The 16,064-nt window shown below is 40.5% G+C and overlaps 1 protein-coding gene across 5 annotated transcripts in view; it reads left to right on the top strand.

The window, feature by feature from the left end:
• KHDRBS3 (KH RNA binding domain containing, signal transduction associated 3) overlaps positions 1 to 16,064 on the top strand; it is a 186,393-nt gene that overhangs the window by 130,673 nt on the left and 39,656 nt on the right. For all 5 annotated transcript variants that reach the window (XM_059165559.1, XM_059165556.1, XM_059165555.1 and 2 more), the window contains one exon: positions 10,896 to 10,978. In XM_059165559.1, the coding sequence (XP_059021542.1) occupies positions 10,896 to 10,978 (83 nt within the window). The remainder of the gene's footprint in view (positions 1 to 10,895; positions 10,979 to 16,064) is intronic.

The raw sequence follows: 16,064 nt of genomic DNA, 5'->3' as shown, positions 1-16,064 counted from the left end.
CCCCGTGCTTGGAGAGATGCCTGGCAAGTAGTAGGCATTCAACAAATGCCCACCTCCTTTGGAAAGCAGAAAAATAGATGTAAATATCTTCGGCATGATGTGCATAATGTGGCCTTAATGCAGTTTAGTAATTCCCCTTTCTTCCATCCTCATGGGATTTCTGGTTTAATTTGGTTTTCTTTAATATTCTGTATACAGTTTTCCCTTCCCTTGTTTGTGGAATTACTGGGTTAACCTCTTTGTTATCTAATTTTCCTTTATTGTGTTTTTGAACACCTTGTCAAATCCAAACAGATGTAATTGTGGCTGTTAGGTATGAGCTGAGAGGAGAGAAATCGTTCTGTGAATGACTGACGTAGCTCTGTTTTCCCAAGCTGGGTTCACTTGTGGAGAGGATCACAGCTGGTCGTGGGCAGCTGCTGCTTCATCCAGAACCATGGCAGCAGCAGCATTTGCTGAATGGACACGCAGACAGTGCAGTTTTAGACAAAGTTCTAAGAACTGATCACATTCTATAAAAGACAAAACTATGGATAGCTTTGCTGTTTCTCTGGCTTAAGAGTTTGAGAATGTTAAAAGGGATAGATCCTTAAATAAATCTACCTTTATTGGGCGAGTCAAGCAGGTTTCGTATATATTTTCTGGTTAATCGTTGGAAATAACCATAACATGGATCACAATTCCCCTTTGGCAAATTATAAAATTGAGGTTTGAGGAGGTTAGGTGATATTCCCAATGCTGCACAGTTAGAGCTGGAATTTGAACACAGCATCAGACTCCAAAGGCTGATGGGAAGAATTTGTATAGTCTAGAAGCTGTGTATAGTATATTCCTCCTAGCTGTAAACAATACCTAAGGATGTGATTTGATTGTTGAATTAATGATATTTAAATGATTATGGAAAAGATTCTTATTTTGAATTATTATTAATATTGTGATTTTTGTCCTTAATTATAAATCAATTTAGTTATGTGATATGTTCATGGTCATTGGTAATACTTGACAAGGATATTATTACTCAGAACCCCAGGAAAATGTGTTTTTGAAAAGACTGTTTTTAGCTTAATGTTTATCTTATAAAGTCAAAATAATCATTATAAGGTTATAGATGTTTTATAATATTTTATTTATTTGAGCATGAGCACGAGTTGGGGGAGACAGAGGGAGAGGGAGAAGTGAGTCTCTGCAGACGCTTAACCGACTGAACCACCCAGTCACCCCAAGACTATAGATTTTAATGTATTATAAATTAAAACTTCTTGCATTTCAAAATGACCAGATATCACCCTAATTAAAGGCAGACGCTTAACCGACTGAGCCACCCAGTCACCCCAAGACTATAGATTTTAATGTATTATAAATTAAAACTTCTTGCATTTCAAAATGACCAGATATAACCCTAATTAAAGTGAGGTGTTATATAGGGTAATTGTTTCCTTTTAAAAGGACATAAAACTGAAATATTATTTTTGAAATTCAAGTCTTTTATAAATTCTTCTGTTTAAAATGGCTTTTCCCAGCTTAAATGTTATGCTTGATTTTACTTGTGACAGAAATAGAATTAAAAATAGGTCATGCTGTTTCCTTTATCTCGGAAAAATCTCTTTTCAAAAATCTCTTTGGTATTTTGACCATGTGTCAGTTGGAGTTTTCTAGGTCGGGAATGGCAAACAGAGAATCTCTACCTATGTGAGAACATGTTTCTCATATAGCTCTGGCATCAAGCAAGTGTCCAGGTCACCCTCTCAGTTAAATTCCACATAGACAGACGTCTTCACTGTTAAAGATGAAAGCTCGGAGGTGTAACCTGTTGAATCAGTAACTCTTTGTTAATAAGGCAAGACTTCATATCAATATACATTTATTTCTTGTCCATGTTTGTTTGCAGTTTTTAATAATGTTCTGACTTTCAGAAATAGCATACAGAGTTTTAAAAGGGAATTTTTGCTGAGGACAGGCGATGTAAGACCGGTAGGTAATGTTTGACAGAAGAATTCGGGTGAGGTCTCATTGCCAACATTTATCGTATTTTATAATAAATACTGCATTTGATTCTACAGTATCTCCTTAATTTCCATTCATCTTAAAGAAGTTTTTGGTCTACTTCCTGCTGCTTGGTCCATACTTAGTTTTCGTCGTCATTCATTTATTCAACAAGGTCACTGTGAGCCTCCAACATGGCAGACGTTGAGCATATGAGAACAAGCAAGGCTTGGGTCTTACCCATGAGGACCTTGCAGACTCAGGGGGAAGAAGGAGGCGGTGGGATAATTCCAGGTCCCTTGTATTAGCGAGTTCTCAGTTATCGTGGAAGCACAAAGGAGGGTGTGAAACTTAAGCCTGAGGTCTTCTGGTGGAAAACCTAGAAGGGGGTAGCAGAGGGAGCAGCGGGTGCAGAGCATTTACAGCATGAAGCGGGGAAGCTTCTAGAGGTGCTGTGGCACACCCTGTGCTGTCTCTGGGCAGGATGCTGAGGCGAGCCCACGCGAGGCTTGGCGAGGTGTGCTTTATTTTGTAGAAACAGGACGAGTCGGGAGTGGAGATTTGTAAGCAGGGAGGCAGCAAGCTCAGACCCACATTTTAGTGGCTACTTCTGGAGGAAGGTTTAGAGGAGGGAGCACTTCCAGGGAGATGAGTTAGAATATCTTACGAATCCAGCTGAGACCTTCTGGGCGATTGTACCGCAGTCATCATGGGGATGCAGCGATGGCATGGAGGTAGCTGAGAACTTCCTGCCGGGGGAGATGCTGGGGGGAGGGGAAAGCCCCAGGCACTGACTCTGCCCAGATGAAGGTGCCTTCAGAGAACTTTGTGGAGACCAGGGATTCTCAGCGTTTTAACAGACATGTGTATCTCCTGTGCCATCCCACTCACAGGTACAGGACCCTGTTTTATAAGTGTGGCAAAGGAGATAAAACATCTTTGCACTGCATTTGAATAAAGTCAGGGAACTCTCTTAAGCTTCCTTCTGAGGGAATTCAGTAGGTCCTTGGAATAAGCAAGTTCATAAGGCCCATGCTCAGGGCAGGACCCAGGACCAGGCGGGGGTGCATCTGCATGCTTTTTCCTCTGCAGGCACTCGGTCCAGCAATCGAATGAGCATTGATGTATTGAGCCGCCCTTCCTAGGCTCCAGGCACTCTTCCTGCTCTGTGTAAAAGAGTAAACAAGACACTATCTGTGTGGGTAACAGTGGGGGAGGCCAAGGCCCACTCCTTCCCACCCAGGAATGGAGATGTGCGTATCTGCTCAGTCGCTGCATCACACGGCGTCTTGGGACTGAGCAGATACAGCAGGAGAGGAGAGTCCTTCGAGCCTCAGAGTGAAAAATTCCCTTGGCACAGGGTGGGGATGCAGAGGCTTGTTGGGAGCAGCTCAGGACGTACGGCAAAAAATGAGGCTGACATGTTGACTAGGCCATGTCACAAAGGGGCATGTTCTCTTGGAGAAAATACAGAAATGTGGGAAATTACCTGAAGATTTCAAGTGTAAAGAAAATCGTTCAACACGTCTGTGCACTGCCAACAGGGACATAGATGTCCCCCACACCAGGTTCTGAAAGGCTTTTTAGAGTAGACTCTCAGCTTAGTGGTGTGATTGACCCAAGTCTGTGATGCCCCGTCTCTACTAGATTTATGATTTCTACCCAATTACATGTTAATCTGTAACAAATAATGTATTCACTGTTTGTTAAAATCCCTGATCTGGCCTCAGAAAAATCTAAAGAGGAATTTCTTAATATCAAATTAAATAAGTAAGAAAACCAGCAAGCAGTAGTTGGAAACACTAAGAGCATTCAAAAAAAGAACAAAAAAGAGAAACCAAAAGAGAGAGCGCACTGCTGATGCCCAGATTGGTTCTCAGACAAAGAAACCTAATGCTGAGGGGCTCTCACTCACTCTGCCTGCCGCCCTTCCTCATGTAACGATCTTGAATCCTTTCTGATGAAATCCCCGATTGTCTACGAGTGACCTCCTCTCCTGCCTTGCAGTAAGATGGCCGATGATCAACAAGAACCCCTCTACTCCTTCCTAGAAACTTACAAACGTATGTGCACCTACACTGAGCTTTTCTTCTCTCCAGTCACGTTGTTCTTCACGCTTCCCTGTGTTATTCAAGTGTCGTCCACCGAACAGACAATTTTTGTCATGGGAGGAGCTCTGCCCCCCATGGCCAAATCCATCTGTAAAATCATCATGAAAGAAATTATGTGAGAATTGCAATTTTAATCCTTTAAAATCTTCAGTGTAAAAACATGGAAGTCAATAATTCAGTGACCTAAACAATTTGAAAATGCAAGAACATTTCTAGCCTTGTAATATCTGACACAATAATTGAACAAGGAATGAATGACATAACTGTAGGGTTAAAATAGTATAGCACTGAACATTTAGTTATTTAGAACATTTACTATAGCACTGAACATTTAGTATAGCACTGAAAGTTCCACTCATTTACAATCTTGATCCTTTAAATAAACAGAGCCGTGGAATTCTTCACTTGGTGAAGCCATACTCTTCAGGCTCCTAACACATTCCTGGAGAACCCTGAGCTCCTCATTGCCACACTGTGCAGTGCCATGACCTAATGACCAGTCCAGCCCTCCAGATTCACCGTCGTCTTCTGTGTCTGCACCCTGTTTCCTGTGTCCCTAAGCCACAAGGTGGATCATGTCACTCAGAACTCAAATCCGTGCTGTTGTTTATGGGTTTCTCAGTTTCATTGCTCTCTGCTCTTTACAGGGTGCCCCCAGCAAGCTGCTGGTTTTCCTGGATGTGAGGGTTCTCAGATTTCTGTACCTCTGCTGTTTGGCACCTGCTGTTCATTCTGCCTGGTTTTTATTTTTAATGATTTCAACAGCTGCTTTTGCTTTTCTCGGCTTTTATAACAAAGTGCTAGCATTGGCACTTTAGGGTCGTCTTCTCCATTCCCATTCCCCTTTGGGCAACTTTGTGCCACCTCAGTGCTCACATTTGCCACAGCACCTGACCTGTGGTGTTATCATTATCTCTTTAGGGCTCCGTTGTCTCCCTCGCACCACACCAGAGTAGACAATGACACTCCTGTTCCATTCGTCATGTCTAACTGAATGCCAGGAACAGGGTAGGAGGCAAGTGGAAGGGCTTTGGTTTGTTCTTGCTGTTTTTTAATTTAACTTAATATTGCTCTTCCTATTAGGAACACCAGGTTATTTTAATTTATGAACTCACCAGGATTATCAGTAATACCTGCATTTGTATGACTTACTGTGTTATTAAAATCCTATCAGTTTTGTTGTTGTAATCTTTGCCTATATCTTGTCAGATAGCTCTCTCCTTGCGTTGGTCGTTGGAAGATCACCAAATGAATAATCTGCCTTTTGCGACTGTGAGGAACACTGTGGTTTATATATTGTGTGCTAAGTGTATTCTTCACTTTTATTTTTCCTCTGCCCCTATTTATTGAGTTTTCATTTTATGTTTTATTCTGTCTTGTGCCCAAAGTACTAGACATGCAGCTCTTCAACAAATACTAAGTTCTTCCTTTATGAAAAAGCATCTAAAAGAAAAATAGGTGATCTTGTGCAAAATGTTTGAGCCTCATTCCTACAGAGACAGTACTGCCTCTTAGTGTTGATGTTTGTTTTACAAAATGGAAATCATTATAATTTTTTAGATATTTGGGATTGCCTAAGCCAAGTAAATTGAGGTCTAATATTTAATAGATGCTTTTTAAAAGAGACTAAGTTATTCACTAAGTTATTTGGCTCATACCCTTGCACGCAGTGGTTTCTGATGTTCTGTATCTGAATCTGTTAGCTGTGTTGTTTGAGAAATCCAGGAGAGAGGTCTTTATGGGTAATGCTTTAATATAATAATTAATTATATAAGCTGTCCTTCATAAAGTTATTAATACATGTTGTGCACTTTTGCTGTAATCTGTACATATGTATATATATATATAATTTCCCATCCCTTCAGAATATTTAAGGGATTCACAATTTACAGGTAAAGAAACAGATTTCGATATGGGAATGAGCCTGCCTAAAATCATTGATGGTAACTTATGGAAGCTCATCTAACTCCAGATCCTTTCTCTCACCCCTTGACCACATTTCTGTACTTCAAGAGATCTGGTGGTAATCACTAAACTGATTAATACTGGTAAGACCAATGTTCCAAAATAGGTGTTTTTTTCAGGCTCATTTAAATATTAAGCATATAGCAATTAATCCAAGGTCACTATATAATTGACTAATACCAGAAACTTGGTGATCAGTTTCAGGGTAGGATTCATACATTCATGGACATAAATGTCATTGTAATATATCTAATTTGATTTTATAAAATGGTCATTTCTCTGGACCTTCTTGACTTCCACAGTGCTTTTCAAATAACCACAGTGTGCTTGTTTTTAAATCTGCAGAATGTCCTCAGTTTGAAGCCTGTCTCCAGTAGCACTAGGAGGATGGCTTTTGCTCTTGTTGTTGTTGTTGTTATTGTTGAGTTGTAAGAGTTCTTTTTATTTTCTGAATATGAGACCATTATCAGATATGTGATTTGGAAATATTTTCTCCCATCCTGTGGACAGTCTTCACTGTTCTTCTAATGTCATTTGATGCATATGTTTTTTAATTTTGATGAAGTTTATTTTTGTCTATATTTCATTGGCCGTTTGTGCTTTTGCTGGCATATTAAGAAACTCATAACTGTTTGAAAATTACAATGATTTACAACTATGATGTCTTCTAAGAGTTGTATAATTTAGCTTGTATACTTAGATGTATGATGCATTTTGTATTTGTTTTTGTATACGGTGTGAGGTAACAGGACAGCTTTATTCTTTTGTGTGTGGGTATCCAGTTTTTCCCACACCATATACTGAGAAAACTGTTCTATTCACCATTGAGTTGTCTTGGCAGTCTGTTGATAGTGAGTTGACCATAGCTGTAAGGGTTTATTTCTATACGCTTGGTTCTGTTCTGTTGATCTGCATCTCTACCAGTACCTCACTGTTTTGATTACTTAGCTTTGTAGTGAATTTTGAATTGAGAGAATGTATGATCTAACATGGGGAATGTCCCATGTGTATTGAGAAGAATGTGTATTTCACCCTCACTGGGCTGACTGTTCTATATCTGTCTGTTAGGTATACTTAGATTATATTGTTCAAATCTTCTATTTCTTTTTTGATCTTTTTTTTTTTTAATGTTCTTTTTATTATTGAAGTGCGATGTTGAAGTTCCCAGCTATTGTTGTTGGATTATCTTTTTCTTCCTAAAATTTTGTCAGTTTTTGCCTCATATATTTTGAGCTCTATTGTTTTATACACACACACACACACACATAATAAAAATGTATGCGTGTGTGTGTGTATATATATATATATATACACACATATATAAATATATATAATATATATAAATATATAAACATATAAAAATATATGCTTGTATGTATTTATATATATTTATATATTTTATATGTGTGTGTGTGTATATATATACACACACACATGCATACATTTTTATAATTACCATCTTGATAGACTGACTCTTCTATCATTATAAGTAAATGTGCTTTTTTATTCTGGTACAATTCTTATCTTAAAATCTATTTTTGCCTGATATTAGTGCAGCTATGGTAGTCCTCTTTTGATTCGTATTTCCATAGTGTATCTTCTTCCATCCTCTTTTTTTTCCAATGTATTTTTTATCTTTGAATCTAAAGTGTATCTCTTGTAGACAGCAAGTGGTTGGATCTCATAAACATTGATGCCAATTTCTGTTATTTAATCCATTTACATTTAGTGTAATTACTGATAAAGTTGGTTTTATATCTGCCATTTTGCTATTTTTCCCTTTGTCTTGTGTTTTTTTTTGTACCTTACTATCTCTTTCTGTTGTTAGATTTTTTAATTTGAGATCACTTTAACTGCATTGTCATTTTTTTCTGTTTCTTTTTTAAAGATATTTATTTATTTATTTATTTATTTATTTATTTGACAGAGATCACAAGTAGGCAGAGAGGAAGGCAGAGAGAGAGGAGGAAGCAGGCTCCCCACTGAGCAGAGAACCAGACATGGGGCTCTATCCCAGGACCCGAAATCAGGACCCAAGACGAAGACAGGGGCTTTAACCCACGAAACCACCCAGGCGCCCCTTCTTGGATTTTTTTTCTTTTTTAAGATTTTATTGATTTATTTTTAGAGAGAGTGCACATGTATGTGTAGGCTGAGAAGGGGCAAAGGGGGAGGGAGAGGGAGAGAGAATCTCAGGCAGAGCCTTATGCAGGCTCAGTCTCATAACACCGAGATCATAACCCAAAATGAAACCAAGTGTCAGATGCTGAGTCAACTGAGCCACCCAGGCCCCTCTCTTTTCTTGTTTCTTATTTTATTAGTCTACCCTGGAGAGTACAATTTGCTTTTTAACTTATGTCAATCTTTTTCAAAATTATACCAACTTTATTTTAACAGTACACAAAAGCTTTGCTCCTCTTTAGCTATGTCCTTACCTGCCCACTCTTGTGTTGGTACTGTCATACAAGTTGTAGCTTCATACATTGTGTGCCCATCAACACAGAATTGTAGTTAGTTCTTCATCCAGTTGCTTTTTAAATCAAACAAGAGAAAAAAGGAATTGCAACAAAAACACATTTATAGTTTAGTATTTCTTTAAGTAGCTACCAGTATCAGTGTTACTTGTATTTTTTTCATGTGAATTCAAGTTACTTTTTAATGACCTTTCACTTTACCTTAAGGACTCCTTTTACTATTTTGTGTAGAACGTATCACCTGTTGATGAACTCTCTGTTTTTATTTCCTGAGAATACATTAATTTTTCTATTTTTGAAGGATAGTTTTGCTGGTTATAGAATTCTTAGTTGACAATCTTTTTCTCTTAGTACTTGGAATGTGCAATCCCATCATCTTCTGGCCTCCTCGGTCTTTCTTGAGAAATCAGCTTTTGATCTTATTGTGAATCTCTTTCACATGATAAGTGACTTCTCCCTTGCTGTTTTAAGATCCTCTCTTTGTCTTTTAACATTTTGATGATGACGTATGTAGGCATGGGTCTCTTTGAGCTTACCCTACTTGGAATTTTATGAGCTTCTTGGTAGGTTGGTAGATTAAAGTTTTTCATCAAATTTGGGAAGTTTTTAGCCATTATTTTTCTATATAATCTTTTGCTCCTTGCTTTCCTCTCCTTCTGGGTACCACATTATGCATACATTCATGCTTGATGGTATCCCACATGTCTCTGAGACCTTGTTTCCTTATCTTTTTGTATTTTCTTCCTCATACTGGATAATTTCAATTGATTTACCTTCAAGTTCACTTATTCTCTCTTCTGCCTAGTTATATCTGCTGTTGAACCTCGCTGGTGATTTTTCCATTTCACTTTTTGTACTTTACAACTCAAAAATTTCTTTAGATTCCTTATTATTTTCTATATCTATATTAATACTCTGTATTTTGTGAGGCATTGTTCTCATACTTCAGTTCTTTAGACACAGAGTATCCTTTAGTTTCTTGAATATATTTCAAGTAACTTATTTGTCTTTGGTAAGTCCAGTGTCTCAGCTTCCTCAGGGACAGTTTCTGTTGATTACTTTTTTCCTCTGTGTGAGCCATACCTTCATGTTTCTTTGCATATCACCTACTTTCTTTTTAAAACTAGAAATTTAGGGGTTCCTGGGTGGCTCAGTTGGTTAAATGTCTGCCTTCAACTCAGGTCATGATTCCATGGTGCTGGGATCAAGTTCCACATCAGGCTCCCTGCTTAGTGGGGAGTCTGCTTCTTTCTCTCTCAAATAAATAGATAAGATCCAAAATAAAAAATAAAAGTAGATATGTAACTTAATGTGCCAACTGTGGAAACTAAATGCTCCTTCTTCCAGTATTTTTTGTTTTCCTTTTTTATTTAATGACTTTTCCAAGCTAATATTGTGAGATTTATTATGTGTTGTTACTGAAGTGTCTCCTGTTACCTTAGTGGTCAGCTAATGATTGGACAGAGATTTTAATGAATGCCTGGAAACTAAGTCCCTAACATGTTGGAACAAGTCGTTAAGACTCAGCCAGTTGATTTACAACTAACTCCTTACTTGGCTTTGCCTTTCTTTCTTGTGCTGAACCTTCAGATCCCTGGAGAGAAGAGCTCAGGACCTTCCCAGGTCTTTCCTGGGCTTCTACATGGTACTCTGTAGACATGTAATCTTCTAGATTACCAGGAGTGTGTCAGAACTATTCAAAGGGCAAATGGATATCTTGTCCTCCCACTTCTCTTGCTGGCTTTTGATTAGACTGCTGTTTGTTCCACTACCTCAAGCAGCTAAAATCTTATATAATTGCCTCTAATTATTTTCTTTGAATAACCCCAGGGAAAAGGCATTTTGCACTGGATGAGCTCCAAGTCAGGTCAAATACAATACTCTCGAAATGAGGTTTTGAAGAACCTCACCCTTTTCTGCTTCCTCCAGTGGTCCCCAGATTGCTGGTGTCCACTGTGGTTACAGCTGTTGGTTTTCAAGGCTCCTGCAGAGCTGGGAATGGTGGGTTGGAAAGGGACTCATTAAAACATCACAGAGCTCACTGCTTGTACCAAGATTCAGCCAAGTTTTTAGAAAGAAATGCTCCTCAGATCTCTGCAATCCTTTTGTTAATTTTCAGACTTTTGACATTGTGGATTCTGAGAATTTTCCCAGTTTCTTTTGGCTTTTGTAGAGAAAATTTTTGGAGGTTTTTACTCATCATATTCACTGATGTCACACTTACATTTTTCTTTGTACCATAACAGATATATATTTAAATGTTAGCTGAATTAATAAAGAGTTACTGAAAGCAGAGTGTTGTTGTTTTTTTTTTCCAGAAACTTTTCTGACCTTTTATTATACTTCTCCTGTTTTATTTTAGGACTATGATGATGGATATGGCACTGCTTATGACGAACAGAGTTATGATTCCTATGATAACAGCTATAGCACCCCTGCCCAAAGGTAAGAGTCGATCTCTGATTAGACCCCCATTAACAGACACTTTTCTCTGTCCACATATGTACATTCTGGGAAAGGGGGATGATCGGACAGCAAGGGTACCATGACTTGGCTTGCTTTGTTTTTTGTTTGTTTTAATTGGAGAAGCACTCTCTATCCTACCAACTAGCATGTTTACTCCTCCCAAATTTATCATAGTGCTAAAGCAATAGGCTTGACAAATAAAAATGGGAATTTTTTTTACTCTAAAAATTTAACTTAGGTGTTCGGTATATTCTGAGGAGGAAGAGTGTCTACAAAGTCTGTGGCTGTGCAAGTCCTAAGGCTTAAAACCACATCAGCAATGTGTAAATATCCTACATTGTCAGTGCCTGCGGTGGAAAGACCCAGAAGTTTTGTTTGGCATTCACATAACGTTTCTGTTTCTTAGCAGCAGTGATCCTATTTTCTAACAACTTCAGATTCCTATTTGTGAATAATGAGGTAGCTCCAATTCATTTTCTAAAGAGGTATTTACCCAGAAATAAGTAAGTGTTATCCGAGGCAAAACAGAGCTTTATAGTTACCCTTGTGATATAATATACCTTGATGTTCATTGATATATAAAATCAGTTTATTCCTATTCAGAATGTTTTCTTAAATGCCTAGAAACCTTCTGGTTTTTGTTTAAAATTCTAAGTGGAGTACAAAAATTGACATGTATACAAAATACTGGCTTTACGAAGCATGAAAAAATAAGGACTATGTGATTGTTTCAATGAACTCATATAGTGCCGGACAACTTTGAATAGGTTGGTCCTGTTATTCCTGAGTTCTGGCACTGAGGCTGACATGGATAGGAAGTTCTTTCTTCTTTTTGGCTCATGTCAGATTTTTTTCTCATATAACTTATAATAGTTAAGAGCCTTCAAACTTGCAGTCTCCACTGGTCTTTTTGAGTAGGAGCCTGGTGCACTGTACTCGTGTCCTTGAGAGGGTTGGCACAGCCTGGGGGACTGGCACTGGTGGGTGCTGACCAAGACTTTACATATGGTACCTCCTGTTAGTGTCCCAGCAACCGTATCAAGCGTGTGGCCCTGTTCCCACTGTAGAGAGGAAGGATTGAGTAATGTGCCAGAAGTCCCAGGTGGAGTGTAAGCCTTACTCACATGTCTCATTTAATCTGCATGGTAACAGCAGGAGTTACTGTATCTGTTTTATAGATGATGAAAAGGGCTCAGAGGAGTCACTGACCAACCCACAGTGTGAGCCCAGACTTAGAAAGCGTATCGCCTTTCCACTTTAAGCCGTGATAGTGGTCACGATGAGGATGGTGACAGTATTAATATGGTGGGTCACAAACATTCACTGCTTCCGTCGTTCCTTCACCCACATGTATCGAATGTCCATGTGTGTTGGGCTCTGTGCCCGATGCTTGGAATACAAAGATTATTGAGACAGAGACCGTTTCTTTGAAAAGCTCATAGTCTAGAAGGAAACAACAACAACAAAATACTCAAGAGCAGTGTAATGTGACCGTCATTATGAGAGGTCTGAGGGGAAATTCAGTATTTCTGGAAGTAGGCAGCGCTAATGTCTGCTTGAGAACACTGAGGACATTTCACTGCGAAAGGGGAAGTGGGAGGGAGCGTCACTGGGGTCCCAGCAGGGAAGGGCATTTCACAGAGCTGGAATAGCAGGGCCAGGGCTTGGCATCGTAAGTGGCGTCTGGAGCCGCCCTGGCTCTGCGGGAGGCGATGAGGTGGGAGCCCGCGACTCCCTGCAGGGGGCTGGGGCCCCGCGCTGCAGGCGGTGAGCAGGGGGCAGCCCGTAGAGTTACACGCGGGGACGGTGCTTTTCGACTTGGATTCACTGTCATTCCAGGGCAGCGGAGGGGCTGGACTGACAGGTGGTGAGCCGAGAGGCAGGGACCAATTAAGAGGCTGGTACGTTATAAGGGCTTTCAGTGTCATGGAAGACTCACTTAAAGAGACGTCTTGCTTGACAGCCAGTCTGCCTTCTTTGAAGTGATCTTTTCAGTGTTGCAACTCATCACACCTGAAGGAGGACAGAGACTTGTGTGCGGGTTGCCCACACCGACAAATGTAGAAGCCGCTCTTTGCTAGGTAATCTGAGTATTCATTTAATCCTCATGACCTGCGACATAGACATGAGCCCTTTTATAGGAGAAGGAACGCGGGGACTGGCCTGGGACCACACAGCTTACAAGGAGAGGAGCGGGCTTTCCCCCGCGGTCCGCGGCCACACGCAGCCTCCCCGCAGCGTCGCAGGCCCCACAGGACAGCTCCGTCCCATAAACCCAAGGGAAGCAGCTGTGCTGTGGGGTGGGCTGGAAAGATGGTTTCAAGCTCTGTGGCAGTCTGTAGGAGTCACCGTAACAAATTCCCACACTCCAGGAGGCTTAAGCAACAGAATTTTATTTCCTCATGGTTGGGAGGCTGGAAGTCCAAGGTCTGGGTGTTGGGGGATTTGGTGTTTCCTGAGGCTGCTTCCTTCAGCTCGCAGAAGGCCACCTCCTCGCTGTGGCCTTGCATGGTCTTTCCCTGTGCACATGCATCCTTGGTGTGTCCCTGTGTGTCCGCATTTCTTCTCCTCTGATGGTGCTGGTCACATTGGATTAGGATCCACAAAGGGCCTCATTTTAACTGAATCACCTCTTCGAGGGCCTTGTCTCTGATTCCAGTGCCTTTCGGAGGTACTGGGCTGGGGGCTTCAGCATGTGCTTTGGGCGGGGGACACGGTCTGGCCCATAACAGGCACATATGTTGACAGCGCTTTAAGCACAACAGTCTGTGTGTCAGAATTAGAATAGCGAACTTTCAGAGCCTCCCTAGGATCAGATAGTGCGATTTAACAAGGAAATCACCACCACCACTGTCTTAAGCTGTTGAGCCTTTCCTCTGCGCCTGGTCCTGTCCGTCCTCTCTCCCCTGTCAGCACGTCCTAAAATACTGCTCCTACAACTCACGTCCTCCCCTCCCGTACAGGTTCAGAGAGGTGAAGTGACTCAACCACACTCTGAAGCCCAAGCGTGGTCCAGACCCAGCCTGGCGCCACAGCATCCTCTTTGTCCTGTGTCCCCTTGCCTCCATTCTCCCCTTGTCATGGCTTTGATTTCAGCGGGGGGAATTCCTATTAGTATTTCCCATATACAGTATTCAGTAATCGAATACTTCATGGGGCTTTAGAATCCCATAGGCATCAGGCCTCCATCTGAACTGGAGGTGTTTCCTTATCAGATTGGACTACCTTAATTACACCTAAAATTCCATTTATGCTGTATATTAATGTTGTACGCCAGGACTCATTAAATGAAGGATCTTATTTTTCCAGTTTTACATTCGATCCTTTCAGCAAAATAGCATTCCCAGTGCCACGGCTCTCAGGAAGCACACAGCCTTAATGTTCACTAATAGGTGACACCGGGTAACACCCGATGACCTGTAGTCTGCAGTTCCTTGGATTTGACTCTTCAGGATCTGTAAAATTAATTTTGTACTTCAATAATTCTCTCAATCAGAATTTGAAATCCCCTTCTGTGCCGTAGTTGTAAGGTTCAGTATGACTCAGAATTCTTCACCTGATCTGCTTTGAGATGACAGAGCTGTTCTGAAATATTCTTTGGCACAACATGGTGTGGAAGAAAGCATGAGCAGAGGTTCTCCTGCACGTCCACCACGGTGGCCACTAGCTCATGTGGCCGGTGTACCTTGAAATGTGGCTGGTACAGATGGGGGTGTGCTGGAAATGTAGGACGTTCACCAGAGTCCTAAACTTAGCATGAAATAAAGAATGTAAAATGAATTCATTACTAAAATTTATTTTACCTGTTTCCTCCTCCTCCTTCTTCTTCCTCTTCCTCTTCTTTCTAATGTAGCTACTAGAGAACTTTAAATTATAGAGTTCTCTTGAATAATGCAGAGTTAAAGACAGGCTCACTCTGTCTCTCTGGCACACAGTGTAGCATCTCCAGATTAGGGTCCACACCCTTCCGAGAAGCAAGTCAGTTCACCAGGTGCAGAAAGAGAATTAGGGAAGGTCAACTTGTATTCATACTTTCAAAATTTCTATTTTGATGTTTCGTGTTATGTGTAAATATAACCGTTTAATACTCTAGTGCACATGTTACACAAGAACAGTTACAGTTATAAGATCAAAAGTAGTTTTCTTTCTGATAACAGATGTGTTATCAAAAACTTCTGGAGGTCTGGGCCATAGTGGTTAGAGTCTGGCTGACCTGTATTTAGACCCCACTTCAGTATTTGCTGGCTCTGTGGCTTTGGGCAAGTTACTTGACCTCTCTAAGCGAGTTACTTGACCTCTCTAAGTTACTTGACCTCTCTAAGCGTCAGCTTGTAGAAGGTATAGCTCTGTTTCTTCTGTAGATGGTCAGCCTACAAGCTGAATGAGACAGGAAAGCCTATAGTCTGTGGGAATTGTTGGGGGTAGGGAGAAATCATGTCATCCACAGTGTCTTTTCTGTGAGAGCATTAATGAGGTAATCTGTGTACGGCAGTTAGGGCACAGTGTAAGGCAGTTAGCACATTGCGCTGAGTAAATCCTGGTTGCTGCCCTCCTTTCCCAGTTCTAAATTGTTCTGTGTCTCATTCCACATAGGCAAGGTACTAGAAAATCTGGAAGGATTGTGTGAGTGAATGATTTACAGGGAAAATGAGAAGAGAGGGGACCTTTTGGAGGGCTCCTCCCCCTTGGATGGTCAGTATCAGTATTTAACATAAACTGGGATTAGCTAGAACTGAGCAGCTAGAACCCACTTGAAAAGAAAATAGAGCAAAACAGAAGACTCATATGGGTGGCCACTGGGTATTTTTACCTGCTGTGCAGAAGGGTCCCTTTCACTAATGACGTTTAAACTTCATACGCTATAATCATTTTATGACACCATTTTGCTGTAGAAACAACAGTTTCTCTCAGGAGGTTTTACAAACTAGGAATTATTTTCTCCCGATTTTCAAATACCTTGTATTAAAATTAGTACAAACGAGAATCCCTACAGAGTGATAGAAAATTCAGTATAGTTCAGCTACATTTCCCTACTGATTTTTCTAATGACCTTGATAGTGCTAAT

The sequence above is a fragment of the Mustela lutreola genome, chromosome 3 (genome assembly GCF_030435805.1).
Source record: "Mustela lutreola isolate mMusLut2 chromosome 3, mMusLut2.pri, whole genome shotgun sequence".
NCBI classification, from domain to species: domain Eukaryota; kingdom Metazoa; phylum Chordata; class Mammalia; order Carnivora; family Mustelidae; genus Mustela; species Mustela lutreola.
This window is presented reverse-complemented; position numbering and strand designations above follow the sequence as displayed.